Source organism: Balaenoptera physalus (assembly GCF_965194825.1).
Source record: "Balaenoptera physalus genome assembly, chromosome: 3".
NCBI classification, from domain to species: domain Eukaryota; kingdom Metazoa; phylum Chordata; class Mammalia; order Artiodactyla; family Balaenopteridae; genus Balaenoptera; species Balaenoptera physalus.
The window spans coordinates 121,229,506-121,248,269 of NC_138890.1; the positions used below are offsets into that span (position 1 = coordinate 121,229,506).

The 18,764-nt window shown below is 46.8% G+C and overlaps 1 protein-coding gene and 1 long non-coding RNA gene across 3 annotated transcripts in view; both read right to left on the bottom strand.

Annotated features, from left to right (window-relative positions):
• LOC309658619 overlaps positions 1 to 18,764 on the bottom strand; it is a 473,127-nt gene that overhangs the window by 182,610 nt on the left and 271,753 nt on the right. The window lies entirely within an intron of this gene.
• Positions 1 to 18,764, bottom strand: part of MAP1B (microtubule associated protein 1B) — a 94,161-nt gene that overhangs the window by 7,816 nt on the left and 67,581 nt on the right. For both annotated transcript variants that reach the window (XM_082457040.1, XM_082457041.1), the window contains 3 exons: positions 16,624 to 16,706; positions 14,387 to 14,527; positions 907 to 7,423 (listed from right to left, as the gene is read on the bottom strand). In XM_082457040.1, coding sequence (XP_082313166.1) covers positions 907 to 7,423; positions 14,387 to 14,527; positions 16,624 to 16,706 — 6,741 coding nt within the window. The remainder of the gene's footprint in view (positions 1 to 906; positions 7,424 to 14,386; positions 14,528 to 16,623; positions 16,707 to 18,764) is intronic.

The window sequence follows — 18,764 nt, forward strand, 5'->3', positions numbered from 1 at the left end:
CAAATAACTGTGTAAAGCAAATAAAATGTATGAATTCAAATCCCTGTAATTGGTTTGAAGCAACAAAATGAAGCTGGGCCATCAGAGACCTGTTCCATCAAAAACCCAGGTCATTGCTGAGACCTTGATAAGTCCAAGAATCTGAAGTCAGGGATATCTGCTCTTGCCAAGTGGAATTTCAATCTGAAATAGAATGCTGAGTCTCTGTTAGTGAGGCCTTGTGGTCAGAATGGGATAAGTAGAGCCTTGGATGCTTTTCTCTCTATTTGTACTGGGTACCCAGTGGTCAGCTGAATTTGCTGGTTGATCAAACAAAGCATTGCCTTTAATGGGGATGCATCTCCAGCCTGGTAATTTTTTTCTATTTAAAAACTGTATAATTTTTAATTTTTAAAATGTTGTAACTTTATTTTAAATGTTTTTTTATTTTTAAAAAATTGAACCTAAATCTTGGACCTATGCTGCTTATTCCAGGCTTGGCTTGGAACTCTGGTTCTCCCTAGGCCTTTGAGAGCTCCTGGCCCGTGTCACCTCAGCTTGATTCTGGGGCCGGCGTGGCCAAAGCCAATGCCAACAGAATCTTCCCAAGGAGCATGGAACACACATCCTTGGTTCTGAAGATTCAGAACAAGGCTGCGGTTGCTGTGTTGCAAAAGGGAGCAAACCCAGGGGTCGCATCTGGGAAATCAGAGCTGCCCTGGGCCATAAGCTGAGCTATCCCCAGGCCTACAGGCTACACTGGGCTGAGATCTATACCTTTTGGCAAACGAAAACAGTGAAGGGAAGGGAGAGCACCAAGCTGTGTTCTCTCACCTCCCCAGTACAAAGTCGGATGGAAATGCAGAGGCTGCAGTGAAAAGTAGAACTGTCGTGTCCTGCACCAGGATGCCAGCACCTTCCACCTACCTGCAGTCGCCGTCTTTACCGATTTGGATGTGGAGGTGTTCGCGGCATTCTTGGTCTCCTTGTCTTTCTCTTCTCCACGTGCGGCTTTGACCTCAGGAGTGGTGGTGGTTTTTGTTGCTTTTTCCACAGATTCCTTCTTCTTAGGAGAAGCCACTCGGGACACCTTATCTGAGGATTCCTTCAAGGCCCCTGGCTTGGGTGAAGCTGCGGAGGGCTTGGACTTCCCATCACCCTTCTTGACAGGTGAGGATGACTTGGTCTTTGTACCTGGCTTTTTGGTTTTGGTCTTCTCCTTCAGGTCCTTCTTCAGAGCTTTGCCCAGGTTCTGCTCGATGGCCAAGGCCTCCGGGTCCATCATGGACACATCAGGGTGGCGTGGAGAAGGGCTGCGGTCCTGCATGGGGGCCGGAGGTGGATCCATGTGTTTGTACGTGACGGTTTTGTCTGTGGGGATGGTTTCTGATTCATCTTCCGAGTCGATGTTCGCATCAGCTGTGATGGAGGGGCACTCTTCTGTCTCCGGGGGGACATCAGAGTCCGTCTGGGACGGGGCTGACTCGCTGACTGAGGTGGGAGGGGTTTCATCACATTGTCGGCCCTGGGGCTTTCCTCCAGGAGGTGGTGGGGCTCCCCCTGATTGGGTGAGGGGCTTCTCCGATTCTTCCGTTGGCTCTTCACTGGCAAACCACTCGAGAGGATTGGGATTAATGAAGGAGGGTGAAAGCTCTGTCTTGGGATGCTTGTATTCACAGGAGGACACAAGGCACAAGTCAACATCCTGGCGAGCCTCGGAGGGGGACTTCTTTTCAGCAGTGTAGCACTGGTCTGGAGTCTCATAGGCATATGTAGACGCCTCGGGGGTTCTAGCGCTTTTATCGGGGGTCTCGTAACAGTATGCGGAGGTAACGGGGGTTCGTGTAGTTGTTGTCGACGTCTCATAGGAGTAACTTTCAGACCCAGGGAAGCTGGCAGTTTTCTCAGTGGTCTCATAAGAGTAGCTGGAATCCCCAAGTGTGTGGCCACCCTCTTCAGAGTCATCATAGCCATTGCTGATGTCATCCAGGAGCCTTTGAGACCGCTCAGTCTTTTCGTAGCTGTAAGCACTCACTTCAGGGGTCCTTATCGTCTTCTCACTTATCTCGTATGCGTACCCAGACTCTTCGGGGCTCCGCGTGGGCTTTTCAGTAATTTCATAGGCATAGCCGGCATCTTCGGGAGTCTTGGTGGTTTTCTCAGTGGTCTCATAGGAGTAGCCTCTGTCACATGGGGATTTGATGGTGCCCTCCGTTTTCTCATAGTAATAGCCACTCACATCTGGGGTCCGGGTAGTTTTCTCATAAGCCTCATAGTCGTAACCTTCTTCATCTGGGGACCTGGTTGTCTTCTCAGGCTTCTGATAGGCATAGCTGAAGTCTCCAGGTGTCTTCCCTCCACTGTCCTTCTCCAGGCTGGACGTGGTCAAATCTCTCGTCAAGGCTAGATGGTGTGGCATCGTATCAAATAACATGGAGGCACGGAAGCCATACGGCTCTGCAGATGCCGCACCCATTGGTGGGGGAGAGGCAGTGTGGCAAGGTGCTGTGCTCTCTTTGACTGCAGAGGTAGAGTCTGAAAAACTAGGGGAATACAAAGGAGAGGACTCTCTCGGGGTGAGTGGAGAGATATCAGATTTTGGTGAGAGCTTCTCGCCTTCCAGACTCTGCACTTTTTCAGTTGTGAGCGAGGCATATAAGGATATATCCCTGGGAGGAACAACATCGGATAGAGTATCTTCTTGGAGAGGAGAAGCGATCTGAGAAGGGGTATGTGCGGAGGAGGTGGATGGGGAGGCCTCCACCTGAGAGACTGAGATGAGCTCAGAAAGATCATTATCTTGGGTGTAGGACGGCTCCTCCGTTGGTGGGATCTTGTGTGATAAACTCGAGTCCTGCATGTCAGAAGGACTGTAGTCCACCTCAGTTGGCCCATTTTCAGTGATGTGAAGCATACTTGCACCCACTGTAGGGTGATCTGGAGACTGACGACTGAAGTCCATAGCAAGGGAATGCTCAGGGGATTCCTGGCCAAATTCAATCGACATCGAGGATTGTTCAGATCTGTGATCTTGAACTGGTGTCCTAGACTTGGCTGTTTTAGGGGAGAAGTCTGGTGGAGAAATTGACATTGGTCTTGGGCTTTCTTCCTTAGATGGAGACATTTCTGTTTCCTGGAAAGTGGTAGGCGTTTGCACGACAGACACTGAAAGGGAGTCGTCTACTTCAGTGGAATGTGGGGAACCAACCTCAGCATGCAGCGAGGGAGACGCGTCATCTGTTGTTGGCTCTGGAAATGAGCTCGTAGCCACAGAAGCTGTGGAGACCGAGGCCACACCCTCCATGTGAGAGTATGTGTCTTCTGCCACACCCTCATCAACAGGGGTAGCTGACTTGTCTGAGACAGTGCCTTCAGAAATGGACATCTTAGTGTCTTCTTTAAAAGATCCAAACTGACTGACATCTATTTGTGTAGGAGAAACATCTCCTCCTAACTTCCTTTCATCTAAAGCCAGTCCTGCTTGAGAACTCATGGCTTCAACATCATCAGTTTTCTTTTCTTGACCAAAGTCTTCCTTTATTGGTATAAAGTCTGTGCTTTTCCCTTCCTGTTTGTCTTGGAAAAGACCAGTGGAAGTCATGTCAGAAACTGGACTTATTTGGTCTGGAAAGCCTTCTTTTCCATTCTTTCCTTCAAAGGGGCTTTCGGTACATCTATCAGGAGCCTTGTCATCCGCACTTGGAAAACTTTCATATGCAGACTCAGATCCAATTAGGGGAGGGCTCCGTAAAGGAGACAAAACTTTTTCAATAGGAGACTCCGAGTCAGGCACAGGTTCATCCATGGGGCTTATAGAAGCCCTTTCACTCTCATCTTTGGCATCACTGAATTCAAAGCTCACTGGGACTGCCGCTGGTTTTTCAATGACCTCTGTGGGAAGGTGACTAGATTTCTCATCAGTGGGAGATTGGTAGTACGGTGTGTGGCCAGCACTGCCAGTCACAGACTGAGATGGAGACACCACTTCCAGGGTCTTATCCTCAGGACTGGCACAGTGTTCTTCCACTACTTCTTGGGTCACCTCCAGAGATGCTGGGACTACTTCTGCCTCTGCTGAGACTTTAATCTCACTGGGTGTCAGAGAAAAGTTCACGCTACGTTCACCCAGTGGGGTCTTTTCTATGGGTGATGGTGGAGATGGACTCAGGGATGGGCTCTTGGGTGGGCTAAGTTTTTCATCTGAAACTGCTGAGACGGTGTCTTTGATCTCCAGTGTGGCACCGGCCCTCACGTCTTTCTCTTCAGAGCAGTAGGCATCACGTAGAGCAGATCTGCTGAACCTGTCTTCCTCCATGGACGAGGGTGGTGAGATGGTGGAGGCTGAAGCACTGTAATCCTTCCCATCAGTGGCATCTGTTTTTGACCCTTCAGAAAGTCCGTTGAGTGATGTCACAGCAGGTTTGAAGTATTCCTGAGGATACAGTGAAGACTCGTATTTGGTGATGTTTACAAATTCTTGAGATGGGGACTCGGTCTCTTCATTGTTGGTCTCGTCACTCATCACATCTCGAGGAGTAGACATCTCGTCCATGGGGGTGGGCTCGCTGGATATCTCAATGGTAGACTGGGTGTAGCCGGAGGTGGCAGTGAATTCTTCAGGCTGGTCTTCCCGATTCTCCTCGTCGGAGGCAGTGGCCTCACTCTCCGAGCCTCCGGGTAAAGTCTCATCATGAATTGAAGATGCAGGTTCTTGGACAGGAGACTGGGCTCCCGCTAGCTTGGTGGGCGTGGTAAGGAATCCATACTGGTCCTCGGCACCGCTAACCTCCGCAGCCTTGTCAACCACGGCCATCACGTAATCTTCAGCTTCAGCCTTTTCGGGCTCATAGTCTTCCTCTCTGGCATCCTCGGCTCTCTCCTCCTCGTCGCCCTCCTCCTCAGATTGTTCAGCTTCTCCCTTCTCCAGTGCCTCGTCCATGTCTTCCTCTGCTCGGTCATCACCACTGGCCACCGACTCCCTCTTCTCCGTGATGTACCCCTCAGCCTCAGCCTTCACGCTCTCCTCCTCCTCCGCCAGGCTGTGCTTGGAGGTGCTCACACGCACGGTCTCCTCTCCGTCCTCTTCTGGCTCCTCAGCCTCCTCGGTTTCCGCCTTCTCTTCATAGTCTCCAGTCTCGGAGGACTCCTCAAAACCCGCTCCTTCGTCTTCAAATTTTTCAGTGTCCTCCACGCCCTGCTTCTCGACGGGCTCCAGCTCCTCGGGGGTTTGCTCGCACTCCCCCTCCCCTTCAGTGGTGGTGATGCCCTCATCGGGGGACTCGGCGGGACCTCTGGTGACTTCTGTCTCTTTCTGGATGGCATAGGCTTCGACGGGCTCGGTTTCCTTCAGTTTCTCTTCATCTTCGATCAGCTCCAGCTGAGGCTTGATGTCTTTTGCTAAGTCGACCTCTTCAGCCTTCAGCTCTTCAAAGTCCTTGGTCAGATCCTCAGGGGATGACATAAGGGACCTCTCGGCTTCGAGTTCTTTGGCGGGGCCAGTGGTCACTATTCCAGCTGCTGCCGCCACAGCCGCTGCAGTGGCCATGGTGCCGGCGGCCGCGGCCACAGCCTCTGCGGCCTTGCCTTCCTTCTTAACGACTTTAATTTTCCCCTTCTCCTTCAGCTGCCCAGCAGCAACAGAATCTTTCTTGACAGTCTCTTCCTTCTTGGGTACTTTTGGTTTTAATGCAGCCGGTTTTTTTGCTTCAGATACGGGAGTAGGTGATTTCTTTGTGTCTTTAGGAAGTTTCTTAATTTCTTTTTTGGGTTCCTTTTCCTCCTTTTTTATTTCCTTCTTTTCCTCCTTCTTAACTTCCTTCTTGGCTTCCTTCAGTGGGGTTTCTTTCTTAACCTCTTTTTTGACTTCTTTTTTCTCTTCTTTCTTGATTTCTTTTTTGACTTCCTTTTTCACCTCTTCCTTTTTTGGTTTTTCCTCCTTCTTGACAGGTGTTTTGTCCTCCTTTTTAGCCACTTCTTTCTTTGGCTTTTCCTTTTCCTTCTCCTCTTTCTTTTCTTCGGGTTTTGCCTTTGTTTCCTTTTTCACAGTCTTCTCCTTGGTGACTTTGGGTTTGATGTCTGTGCCTTGCTTTTCAGGCCCCTCGGCTTTGGCCGGAGGCAGCTCTTCTTTGCTGGGCACCTCCTTTTCTGTCACTGGAGGTTTGGCTTCTGCTTTTACTGGTTTGTCTTTTTTCACCGTTACCTTGTCTTTGCTTTCAACTTTGGGTGCCTTTTCCACGTGATTAGCTTTTGTGACTTCAGGGGTTTCTTCTTTCGACTCCTTTCGCACGGATTTGCTGGGGAGTGGTTTTGCAGCTGGCTTCAGGCTCTCCCGGCTGTCGGCCCTCTGCTTCAGTTTTACTTGTTTCACAGCAGGGGTGGCCACCTGGCCAGTTAGATCCTTCTGGGTGGCCAGCGGCTGTTTCAGGAAGTCCAAATGTTTGAGCTTTTCCAGTCCTTCCAGGATATTGTATTGGGTGCTGTTGCCAGGAAATAAGACTCGGATGATTTTCTCTGCAGGGTTTGCAGGATGCCACACGATCAAAGATGAGACTGAAGTTAAGTAGGAAATTGGGATGTCTATCTCTTGACCGTTAGGCAGGATTAGTTCAGCCTTGTCTTTGCTGGTGCCAGTCCACTGCTGCATAAAATACTGCATTTCCTTGCTGCTCTTGACTGGGTTAAGCACATACATCTCTAGTTTACCAACTCCCATTTTTTGGAAAAGAATGACAGGATCAATGGTATTGCCTACACTTCTGAACAGAGGTTCTGGCTTCATGGACAATTTGTTTAGGTACTGGAGAGTGAAGCAAGCTTCTTCTATGCTTCTCTTCATCTTGATGTTTGGCTCTGGGTTTTTCAGATTTTCAGGTACATTGAGAAATACAACTCCTAAGTCGGGGGAGATGAGGTTTTTCATCCAGTCACTATTTGTGGTGGAGCCCTGGGACTGTTCTTCCTCGAGCTCTGCGATTTTCCGCTGGAGCACGCTGTTTATTCCAGGCAAATTGTCATCCCCAATGTGGGTGAGCAGGATGGAGTCCACTCGGTCCAAGTGTCGGATGAGCTTCCAGAAGCAGGATTTTCTTTCTGATCCTCCGTTGATGAGCATATTGAATCCATTCACTGCAAACAAGGCAGAATCGCCCCTCCCTCCTGGAAAAATGTAACAGCAGGGCTTGGAGAGCTTCAGAAATCCACCTGATGTGGGAGGTTCTAGGATATCAAAGGGAGATGGGACTTCCACGGATTCTGAGAGATACTCGGTAAACTCGGAAAGTCCTTCCATTTCTGGCAATATAGAAGCGGAGTTGAGTTTAATATTGATGAAGTCTTGGAGATTATGTCTGTCAAGATTGGAGTTTTTCCAGTCCCCTTCTTCGGGACAGAAAAGGGTTAAGCTGGCTTTGTTGGCGGGATGGGTGGTACTCAGTAACTCCCCAATCTGGGATTTAAAAAATCATAAGAAACAAAGAAAGAAGAAGTTTAAGTGACTGTCATCACCAATCCATCCTCTCCATCTATTACTAGGTATGACAGGATCACTGGATGCACACAGGGCAAATATTTGTCAGAGCTGTTGGTTGGTAAGTATTTCCATACTGGTAAGTGAACAGCCTCTGTCCTGACCACTCCTACCATTCCCTTCTCCCTCAACTCCCTACTCTGCTACCCCCACCCCAAGCACCTCCCCCTCAGACCTCGCCAACCATCTGTTCTTGCCCAGCAGGGAATTTTCAGAACTCTGCTCCACTTCTAAGACTAGTGACCATCTGGATGATCGGTGCCTGTGTGGTTATGAAATACTCTGGGTACAACCCCTGGGTACTTGCCATGCAAAAATGCCCTTTAAAAAGTAACAAACTATCACAGGGGATGGCTCGGTGAGTCATTTCACCACTGATATAAAATGTTTTCTTTTATTCCACTGGGCTGGGCAAAAAGGACTGATGACACATTAAATGAATTTTGATATAGTGCACATGGTGTCAATTTTTAGAATTTGGTAGGTAGAGAAGAAAAAAGTTTGGTGGTTTTTTTTTTTTTGCATCTTGGAGACAGGAAGTTATAGACTGCACATTACTACAAAAAATTACTGGTTCTGGCATCAGTTCACACTATGTAAAGCATGAGTAGTTCATCCAGCAGAGTCTCTGCAAATACAGACACTCTGAAACCAAGATGGTCAGAGCAGTTGGATAATTATGTGAGCAAGTAGCCAAAATTTGTCTCCCATTTGCTCTTGTTTGAATCCAAGGTGAGATATTCTACTCTATTACAATTCCTGTTCTTTTCAGGGCAAGCTGGGCATGAGTGGCTAAAATCAAATCTGGCTGAAAAGTTTTCAATACATTGTTTAGTACTGCAGGATGGGAATGCAGAAGAGTTAATTGGGACCAAAAGAGAGACTGTGACTTACTTAATGAAAATGCTGTTTTCTTTCTCACTCCATATTATGGCCCTATGCCTAGTAGGTAGTGAGGGAGAATCATGCCATAAACTCCAGTCTTCTTCCTTCAGTTAACAGCAAAGCTCATAAATCAGCTCAGAGTTTCCAGTGAAAAGAGCTCTGTGTCCTTAATGGTAAATGATGAGGGCAAAGCAAAGATTTCATTTGGTCCAGGCATCCCTGAGCCAGTGGGTCTAAACTCTTCCCTTCTAATACTGGAGTGGTTTTCTCTGTCTCATACAACCTCCTGGATACCAGTATTCTGAGGCTACTAGTATGAATGTTTAGAAGTGTTATAAAATCTGAATTTTCCAATGTTAGATTGCAGTAAAATAGCCATTTTTGTTTTGTTAGCCTATTTGTCCTACATTTTATGTCAAGGGTCACAAAACAGCAAAACAACAAGTCTTTCTTTGACTTTGCTGTCTTCCTCTGACTTGACGATCTTCTACAAAAGGGATAAGAATCAACTATTTTGGAAGCTAAGAAAACTGATAAACAGTAAATGGTAGCCATCCATGCGGGAGTCTTTGCTCAAATTATTTGCTGACCAAAGCAAACATCAGCACCAACTATGGCTTCTTGTCCAGTAATTAGCATAGACCCACATCACCATCACTATAGAACAGTTACAATTGTCTCAATCCTAATTTTCACACAGAGCACATGTAAACTATTCATGTTTTATAACATATTTTTGAGGAGAAATCCAGGATAACTCAAACTGCTGAGTCTTTAATAGTGAAATGTAAAAATTAAGTTTAGTTCATTTTAATTTTTGAAATTCTACCCTGAGGGGTGTGGCAGGTAAAGGTATGATCCAGCTGTGTGCAGGGGGTATTCAGTCACTAGCTCTTTTTATGTGAAGTAGGTAATCATCAAGATCAAGGAGAAGGTAAAAGGACTTGAGGAATACCTCCTTACTTTCCATCTTTTCACCTCTACCCAGAGAGTTTCTATGAAACAAAGGAAATGACCCCCCAAAGGAAACAAAGCTGTGCAGAATTCTGAGGAAGTCAAGGGCCTTGAAAAACAGCAAAGAGGCTGGTGAATGGAAAACTATGACGTACAAGAGAAAGCAGAAAAGAAAGTCAGCACTGCCAGACAGGTTTTTTTCAGAGAGGGAAAATCCGGTTCCTTTGGAGAAGCAACAACATATTGTGCATGAGACAAGAACACAGTCTCAGGCTGGAGAGAACCCGTCTTGAAAGAGACAGATGGAAAGGGTCCGGGAGGAGGAGGAAGAACAAGTCCTACGGCCTTGGAGCAGCACAGCAGAAACAAAGCCCCGATGTCCCCCCCCGAACCGGCTTCCAGACCTGTGCCAGCACGTACACTGGAGAGAGAGGGCCTCAAGGGCAAAGACCAGGTCTCACAAGTGCCCGCTCAACCAAGGAGCAGATGAGAGCAACGAGGAGGAGCCAACAATGTGAGCAGTGACAAGGAAACCTGGGAGTAGGTCTTAGACTTGGAACCTGAGGCTTCCTCTAAGAGAGTTTGGAAATCATCACCATGATAAATGGTAGCTAGTAGAGCCCGTTATACTAAAAGCTCCTGAATAGGCGGAAACACGTCTTCTCTATCTCTGCTATCTTTGTTTCCCCAGTACATCATCAGGCTCAATCGATATTTGTTGAACCTCACTGAACTTGGCCAGTTCAATACGTGCTGTCCTCCTGAAGTGGACACTTGGGAAGTGACCAGAGCCCACTAATACTTCTCAAGCACACTGACTGCTACCCTCCCCTTGTTCTTCCAAAGACGGGTGGGTGACATGACCAGAAGGAATATTGTTTGGGGCAAAGATAGTCTTTTTTGTTAATTACCTTTTCTAATTAAATGCAGGCATACTGGAAGAGGAAGGAAGATATAGGAAATAAATGACTTTACAGCAGATAATATTAATGAAATAAGACTGCAATTTCTAAACCATAGCCTACTAACTACATTTCCTTTTGTGGTTAGATTACTTGCTTGGCTAATGAGGAAATATAGCAGACAGTGTATCTGTGGGTTTTAGCAAGATGTTTAACAGGATCTCTGCACAGTGTGGCAGTAGAATTGGGTGATCTGTAGCCAGCCATATAAATTCTGCTGCTCCATGTCAACCTGGAGGGAGGTCTACGATGGGCTCATTTATGTCCTGTTGGTATTGACTTGAATGAAAATGGTGAAGGCATGCTTATCAAATCTGCGGACAGCATGAAAAGAGGAGGCCTAGGCATTGTTGGGTGGCAGAATTAAGACATTTAGGAAAGCTCTTGACATTGGGATGATGATGACAAAGTCAACTCTAACAAACAGAGGTATTCTAAAGGGATAAATGTAAAGTCCAATAAACCAGCTGGGAAAGCAGGATTGGGAGATGGGGCTTATCAACAATATCCATGGAAAAGACTCAGGGATTTTAGTTGACAGTCAAGTGCATTTATCATAAAGCTAAAGAAGCTTAAATTTCAAGGCTCCTCAGTGGCCTGGTCCCCTCCCAAAGTCCTGTACTTAATTGTGTATTAATAATTTTTTCTTTTTCTTAAAGGGAACCCCCCCCCGAAAACTATGTTAATTACAGAGCTCCTCAGAGCCTGCATCCCTTCTTCACTGACGTTTAATTGTGGATGGTGATGGTCAAAAGTTAGTTTTAGACTTATTGAATAGAAAATTGTATTGAAAACTATAGAAGTCACTGACTCACAATCCTAACCTGGTCAGTGACCCCTGGAGTATGGTGTCCAGTGTGAGTCGTAGCATTTTAGAGAAACTGGATCAAAAACAAACAAACTGAAATTGCTCGCTCCTTCTCCTTGGCCTTAACCTCTAAATGCTAGACCTGGGCCCCCTTCTCTTCTAACACATTTCTCCCTCTAGATTACTTCATCTATTTTCTAATGTGCTGATGGCTTCCACATTAATGTCTCTAGCCCACTCTTAGTTCCCCGAGCTCTGGACTCCTATATCTAATTGTCCGATAACGCCAAGGCACCGAAACATGGCCAAGACTGAGCTCCTGAGTTTCCCCCATCCCCACCCTACCCCCGTTTCCTGCCAATGGACAGTGACCAGAGAATGTAAGGAACTTTTAATATCTTGTTTCATGGAGAACACTGAGTAGAACTGAAAGTGATTAATCTGGAGGGGAAAAAAACTGGCAGCACTGGTGAAGGGTGTTAAGACACTGTCAGGTGGAAAAGGGATCACATTCCTTCCATGAAGATACGATGAGACAAATGCGGAAAAACTTTCTAACAGAGAGAATGAAAAATGTCCCCAGGAGATGGTGATTTCACCATCCTCAGATTTCAGGGAGGGATGGGTTAGCCAGATGACTGTTCTATCTGTAGGTTCTGGTTTTGTCATTCATTGACCTCCAATGACTCACAAAAGCCGAAGCTCAAAATGCACTGATAATTCTATTTTTCAGTCCATTTATTTTTAGCTCTTCTTGTTAAAAAAATGTGTCATTTTTGGTTTTGCCAAATTGTGTTTCTGGTTTCTCTGGAGTGACTAGTATGTTTCAAGGACTAAATAAAAGGAACAAGAGTAGACATCAAACGGCCTTTAAGATCCCTTAGTTACTGAGTCATTCTGTACTCAAAACCTTTTCCCAAGGCAACGATAGGCAATCACAGCTCTAAAAGCCTGCTAACCATTAGCCTGCTCCAGTGGTTTCCAATCCACTTTGGCTATGGCATCTTTTCTCCGAAGTCCAGAATGTAAAAAAGGTAAAGGCCTAGGTACTCTGGTTGGGACAAGGGGAAGTGAGTGAATTCTACCCTCTGACTTCCCCTTTTCTTGTCTTCCCCCAGCACCCCTGACACCACTGATCTAGTCTGTAAGGGAAAGTTCTAGAGATCTTTTAACGTGTGTTGAGCATTACTTCTCCAAAGTATCGGGGTGGGGGTTATGGGGCCGGCAGAGGAGAATATGACAGAGCCTCTGGCCTTTAAAACGCCTGCCTGATATTATGAAAACGTGTGCCCTTCCGAACATGCCTCAGTGATTAGAATTCAGCCCTTGCACGGAACTCCCATTCTCCAGTTAAAGCTGTTTCTTTTTCTTCTTTTTCTTCTGTAATTAGTGGTAAATTCTGATATATGCACAGTCCCTTGTGCTAAAATTCTACTCTTGTGGGCTAGTAAAAATGATTTAAGCAGCAATATTCACAACACGACCTTATTGACACTGCCTTATTTAAAGACAGAGAGAGAGGTATTATTTGGGGTCCAGATGGGTGGATTGTGATACCTCCAGATTTAAAATTCTGGCAATGACAAACCCTTTTGTTTACATATGTCCTCTGTTCTATTTTACTGTAAAAAAAAAAAAGACAAACCAATGACATGGGGGTAGAAACCAACCACTAGAAACTAACTGTGGAACTGCACAGGAATGTAGGAGAGGCACCTGTGTTCACGTAAATGAGCTGAGGGTTCGGGGCTGAACTGAGCCTAGAGCAAGCTGGTTAACCACCCACCCGTGGTACTGGGCCACGGGGCTGTTTCCAGGCCTCTGCAGCCCTCTCCCTTGCCCAGGCCAAGGTGCTGATAGTGTGTGTGACCTCTGAGCTACCAGACAGATGCCCAGCTGGCCCTGGGCAGAACACGAACCTGGGGACACAATCTTGCGTAAGATTCTGACATAACAGTGATCACACGCCCATCTCAGGGCAGCAGGGAGAGTGAGAATTAGAGCTCTGGCTTGGGAATCTCAATGCAATCAAACAAGGTTGTGAGGGAGCCCTGGGCCCTTTTTCACTGTAGGGGGAGCCTGGGCTATCTGCCTCGGGACCCAGATGACATCACAACTTCTGAAAGCTGGAGAAAAATGTTCCTTTTTATTCCTCCCCAGTGAATGAAGAAACAGTGATGTCATTCGATCAGTCTTTCTACAAAAAGCCTCCAGGTGAACCTAATGAAGCTGGGCAGTTTATTTACAGCTCTTGCCAATGATGGAAAGTACACAGAGGCCTCTCTGTGACTCTCGGGGCCAAGGAAGATTGAATGCAGAAAGACAGATGGCCCTTCGCAATGAGACTAAGACGCCGCCATCTCAGGAAGTTCTCGGGAAGATGGTTTTAAATAGATGCGGCAACTCCTCCTGTCAGCACGTCCCTCAACCTCTCCATGTAGAAATCTGCTATCAGCTACGGGCAGCCCCAAGCTGCTATGGTGACAGCCCTGAATTGTCGCTCTAACTAGGAGACAGAGGCGCGTTATTTTGCAAAGAGAAGTTTCCCAACCAGATAAATTCTCAAGCAGAAATAACCAAATTCAAATGTTCGATCTGATTTTACCAAATACCACTAGTATCCTATAATTTTCAAAACTTCACATGTATCATCCTTGAATAAGATATATTCGTTAGAAATATTAATGATAAGGCTTCAGTCCAGCTACTTTAACCATCCTTCTCTTGGGGCATGGACATGGCCCATAGACACACCCCATTTTCCTACATGCCTCCCTTTCTTGGGCTATTCAAGCAGCCCAAGTTCAAACACTGGGGCCAGGCATTAAAAGTAAGAGAAATCAGAAGTTATTTGACCAGGATAAGTAAGTACATGCACTGAAAGAGATCAGGGCAGTTAAATCCTACCCAAAATCCAAGAGATCTTTGGAGTATTTCAGAAAACAGGAAACCTGGGTTTTCTTTTGGACCCTGTCATTCCAAGTTTCTCCATCATCTCTGCCATCTGTAAAATGCTGACTGTTCCAACCCCCCTCCATCTGTATCTCGGGCACATTCAGAATGGTTCCAATTAATTATAGATGAGCGCTCTAAATTCCTCGGGTGGTGAGCCACAGGACTGCAGGACACTGCACCACGCGGTTTCACTTATTTCAAAGGAGTGCAACACCCCCTCCTCCTTCTATCTCCCACGAGCGCTTTCAAAGATCAGCCTAAGGCTACAACAATAACCGAGCAACTGTAAAGCTTGGATACTCCCAGACAGGAGCCTACCTCTTGATCGGTGAAAATCTCTATGAAGTTCTGGAAGGAGAAAGAGCCGGACTGGAGAATGAGCTCTCCGGTATTTTCAAAGCACTGCCCCGTCAACACGAGCAGCTTGTGTCGGGCGGCGTCCGTGATCATCAAGCGCACCTGAAACAAAGCACGGGGAGCATGAGCCACGGGGGGCACTGGAATCCCACCTTCGGGGTCAGGCTGGCCCTTGGAGCTCTTGAAGTTTCTTACCAACAAGAATTATGCGTTCCCCGGTATTCACGTTGCCCCTGGGGTGTTGGACGGAGCCAATGACTGTGGTCACCAGCTGCCCATGAATGCCATTTTCCAAATCTGGCTACCACCAAGACAGTAGTAGGAGTTAACTTTCTCCCCTTAGTTTCCTTGTCTTTTTCAAAGCAGTCTCCACAGCTGGCAATCATTTGTTGCACAGCTGTGCCCACTAGCAGCGTGCATACTAGCAGCGTGCAGTCAGTGAGACATGAATATCTCACAGGCTGACTCATCAAGTACAGTCCAGGTCTCCCAACTGCTGCCTCAGGAAACATAGGTTTCCAGCTAGGGTCCCAAGTCAGCCCCTCCCACCCAGGACCCCTTTCCTGCCAAGCCACACACCGAACACACAGCTCCAAAAGCAGTCTCCAATGGGAGCAGCAAGGTGCCTAACGTTGAACTTGAACATAAACAAAAGGCTGCCCTGATTGGGAATCTTTTAAATAGAATCGTAAACGGTTTGCACGAAAGAACTCCCTGTTCTTTAAGTGGCAGGGAGCCAGCCTGTCCTTCAGCAGAAATACCACTCCAAGCACCAAGGTTATTCATTCTGAGCCCAACTCAGTTCAGCACAAAGTGACTGCCAGGCATCATGCTAGGCACTAAGGGAGGGATGCAAAGTAAACAGGACGTGACCCACTGTCCCCACGAACCCCAGAGTCCAGGGAAATGCACGTGTACCGAAGTAATTGTTCCAGCTCCATCTGCTCCATAGGCAAGCTTGGGTTCCTTAAAGAAATTCCTCATTTTTTTCCTTCTTCATTTCTCACAGCTGTTCCAGGCAATCTGCCTGCACATGTATTCAACCTCCAGCTTTTTTCAAGTTGTATCTACTTCCTGATTCTGATGGCCAAAGACAGATTGCTAGCCCATCACCTGCCTCACCTTGTACCTTCATGGATTGTCAGAGAGGCCCTGCTGATCTGGAGCAGATGAAGTGGGATCAAAACAGGCTATATAATGACAGCCACAAAGTGGAAGCAAACCAGATGTCCATCAGCTGATGAATGGATAAATAAAAGTGGTACCCATACACTGGAATACTATTCTGTCATAAAAAGGAATGAGGTACTGATATGGGCTACGATGTAGATGACTCTGGAAAACACTACGTAAAGTGAAGTAAGCCAGACACAAAAGGCCACATGTCATATGATTCCACTGTCCGAAATACGTGCTCAGAATAGGAAAATCCATAGAGGCAAAAAGTAGATTAATGGTTGCCAGTGGTTGGGGGAATGGGGGTGACTGCTAATGAGCTTGGGGTTTTGGGCAACAATTTCATATAGTGGTAATAAAAATATTAATACTGAGAAAAGCCAACATACATGTTTTGGTTGTCATATGCCATGCTCTGTTCTAAGCACTTGACACTTTTGGACACAAAACTAAATGTCAGTGCTATTATGATCTCCATTTTATAGAGGTGGAATGAGACAAAGAGATGGTCAATAACTTGCCCAAGGCCACCAGCTAACAAGTGGCAGAACCCAGGCAGTCTGGCAGCAGAGGCCGTGCTCCTGACAGCTGTGCTGTCCTGCCTTTCAGCAGTGACAAGGGGTGGGCAGGATGCTCTGAAGGAGGCCTGCATCTGAGAAGCCATTATTCTCCCAATTTGGGGCATGGAGGTCTCAGCCTGCAGGCGTGCAGTCTACTCCCCCTGCTACCTCCCAGCCAGACTCCATCCCAGCAGCCCACCCTCCAGGTGCACCCCACATTCCACACCCCCTTCACCTCTACAAAATACTACAGTTCTGGCCAGCGTCTTCCACTCTGTCCTTACTGAAAGGGGCAGTCTCGGGTGGTACTGATGCAGATAACCAGCCGCTGACTAGGGGTACGGAAGCATCCCTGGACCCAGAACCTGTCTGTCCCTTGTCCCTCTCTTGCCACCTGCCCAGCCCCTCTCATCAGCTGGGTCTCCGTCCACTGTGTGAGGCCCTGCGGAGCCAGATACTTACCTCAGTGCTGACTGCTTCATCTGAGGGGTTGATCAGGACCACTGTTTCTAAAACGTCACTTCTGTGATGAAGGATCTTTTGTCCTGCAGGCACAAAAACACAGACAAAAGAGGAGACCTATAGCTTTTCCGAATTAAAACTGCCCCGCCTGCTTCTGGGACAGCAGAGGCGCCGCCGCCCAGGGCTCCAGGATTCCCCAGTGTCCTGGGAAACACAATTGGTGTCACCAAACAAGATGGTCCGGGGTTCCACGGGCTCTCACAGCCCTCTAGTTGTCAGGGTTGATCGCCAGGCTGCCTCTGCGCGTTAAGGGCGGTTTTCTTCTGAGACAAGGGGTGGATGCCAGTAAAACTCAACAGGGCTCTCGACATTTCCTTTCTCATGGTAATTGGGGATGTTTCTCCGTATCAGCCTTTCTTCTGGTGAGAATGGCGCTGAGATTAACTAGGAGCCTTACTATGAAATGAATGACATCCAGAAACCCCAGCTAACAATTAGCCCAACAACCAGAATGTCTGTCTGAGGCAGGCTTACAGTCTGTTGGGGTATTCATTCATTAATTCACTTGCTCATAGAAAAGTGCAGAAACTGTGAGCAAATAAAGATGGGAGAACAACTCTCCCTCTGGACAGGGTGGCCAAAAAAAAAAGACAAGCAAAGTGGATGGAGACCACGAAAGCAAGGGGACGTGGGGATGGAGGAGCCTGTCTGAGGACGGCTGAAATTCTTCGGGGCTTCTGGCTCCACATCCCTGGCTCCCCACACCTGAAAGGTTTTATGAACTTCATGAAACCACCTCCAGCCGAAGTGGTCTGAGGCCTATGGATGACCTTCTACAAGCGTCTCCCTCCTCAGACAGTGAGATGAAAGTGATCAAGCGGATGTATGGCCAGAGTGGGTGATACATGCTCTGGCAGGGGGTGACGGACAGAGCAGCAGAGGGGTGTCCCTCAGACACACGGCTGGGAGACACGTGCTTGGGATGGTAGAAAAGGAAGGACAATGAAACTCCGGTGACAGGAGGAAATGGAATAGAATCTGAGGGAGACAGACACCAAAGGAGAGTAAACAAGAGAGGATGGCCAGAAAGCAACTGCTTTCCAGGCAAACAGTTCTTCAAAAAGCTAAAACAGAATTTCTATATGGCCTAGCAATTCCACTTTAGGTGAACTGAAAGTAGGAACTTGAAAAGAGACTTGTATGTCCATGTTCACTGCAGCATTATTCACAATAGCCAAAAGGTGGAGCCAACCCAAGTGTCCACCGATGGATGACTGGAAAACAAATTATGGTCTATCCATGCAATGGAATATAATTCAGCCATAAGAAGGAATGAAGTTCTGATACATGCATCAATATGAACCTTGAAAGCATGCCAAGTGAAATAGGCCAGACACTAAAGGACAAATAACTGTATGATTCCATTTACATGAACTATCTAGAGTAGGCTAATTCATAGAGTCAGAGAGCAGATGAGAGATTTACCAGAGGCTGCAGGGGGAGGGATTGGGGAGTTACTGCTTAATGGGTACGAGTTTCTCTTTGGGCTGATGAAAAAGTTTTGGGAATAGCAGTGATGTTGCATAACATTGTGAATGTAATTAATGCCACTGAATTGTACATCTAGTAATGGTTAAAATGGCAAATTTTGTTTTTTATATATATTTTCCCAGAAATTAAAAAAAAGTTATTAATGCAGTGTATCAAAACCGTTGAACAGCACACTTTAAAGGGGTGAATTTTATGGTGTGTGAATTGAATCTCAATAAAGAGGTTAAGAAAAAAAGAAGGTGGCTTTAGTTAGGGCTTTTTTCCATCAAGGACCAGAAGTACTATAGAAACAGAATATGTTGAAATACTTACCACCATCACATTGACAAGCCCATTTTCCTCCATTGTCTTATCTTTGCTAACAGCTAATATTTACCAGTAAACCCCACATTAGAAATGGAAAAAGCCCAAACTAAATAATGGTTTCAGGCACTGTTACAAGCGCCTCACAAGTACTAACTCATTTAGTCCGCAGAAGAGCTCTATGACATAGGTACCATGATTATCCCCTTTTACTGCTGAGGACAGTGAAGCCTATAGAGGAGAACTAACTAGCCCCAAGTCACAGAACTAAGAAGTGGTCAAGCCAG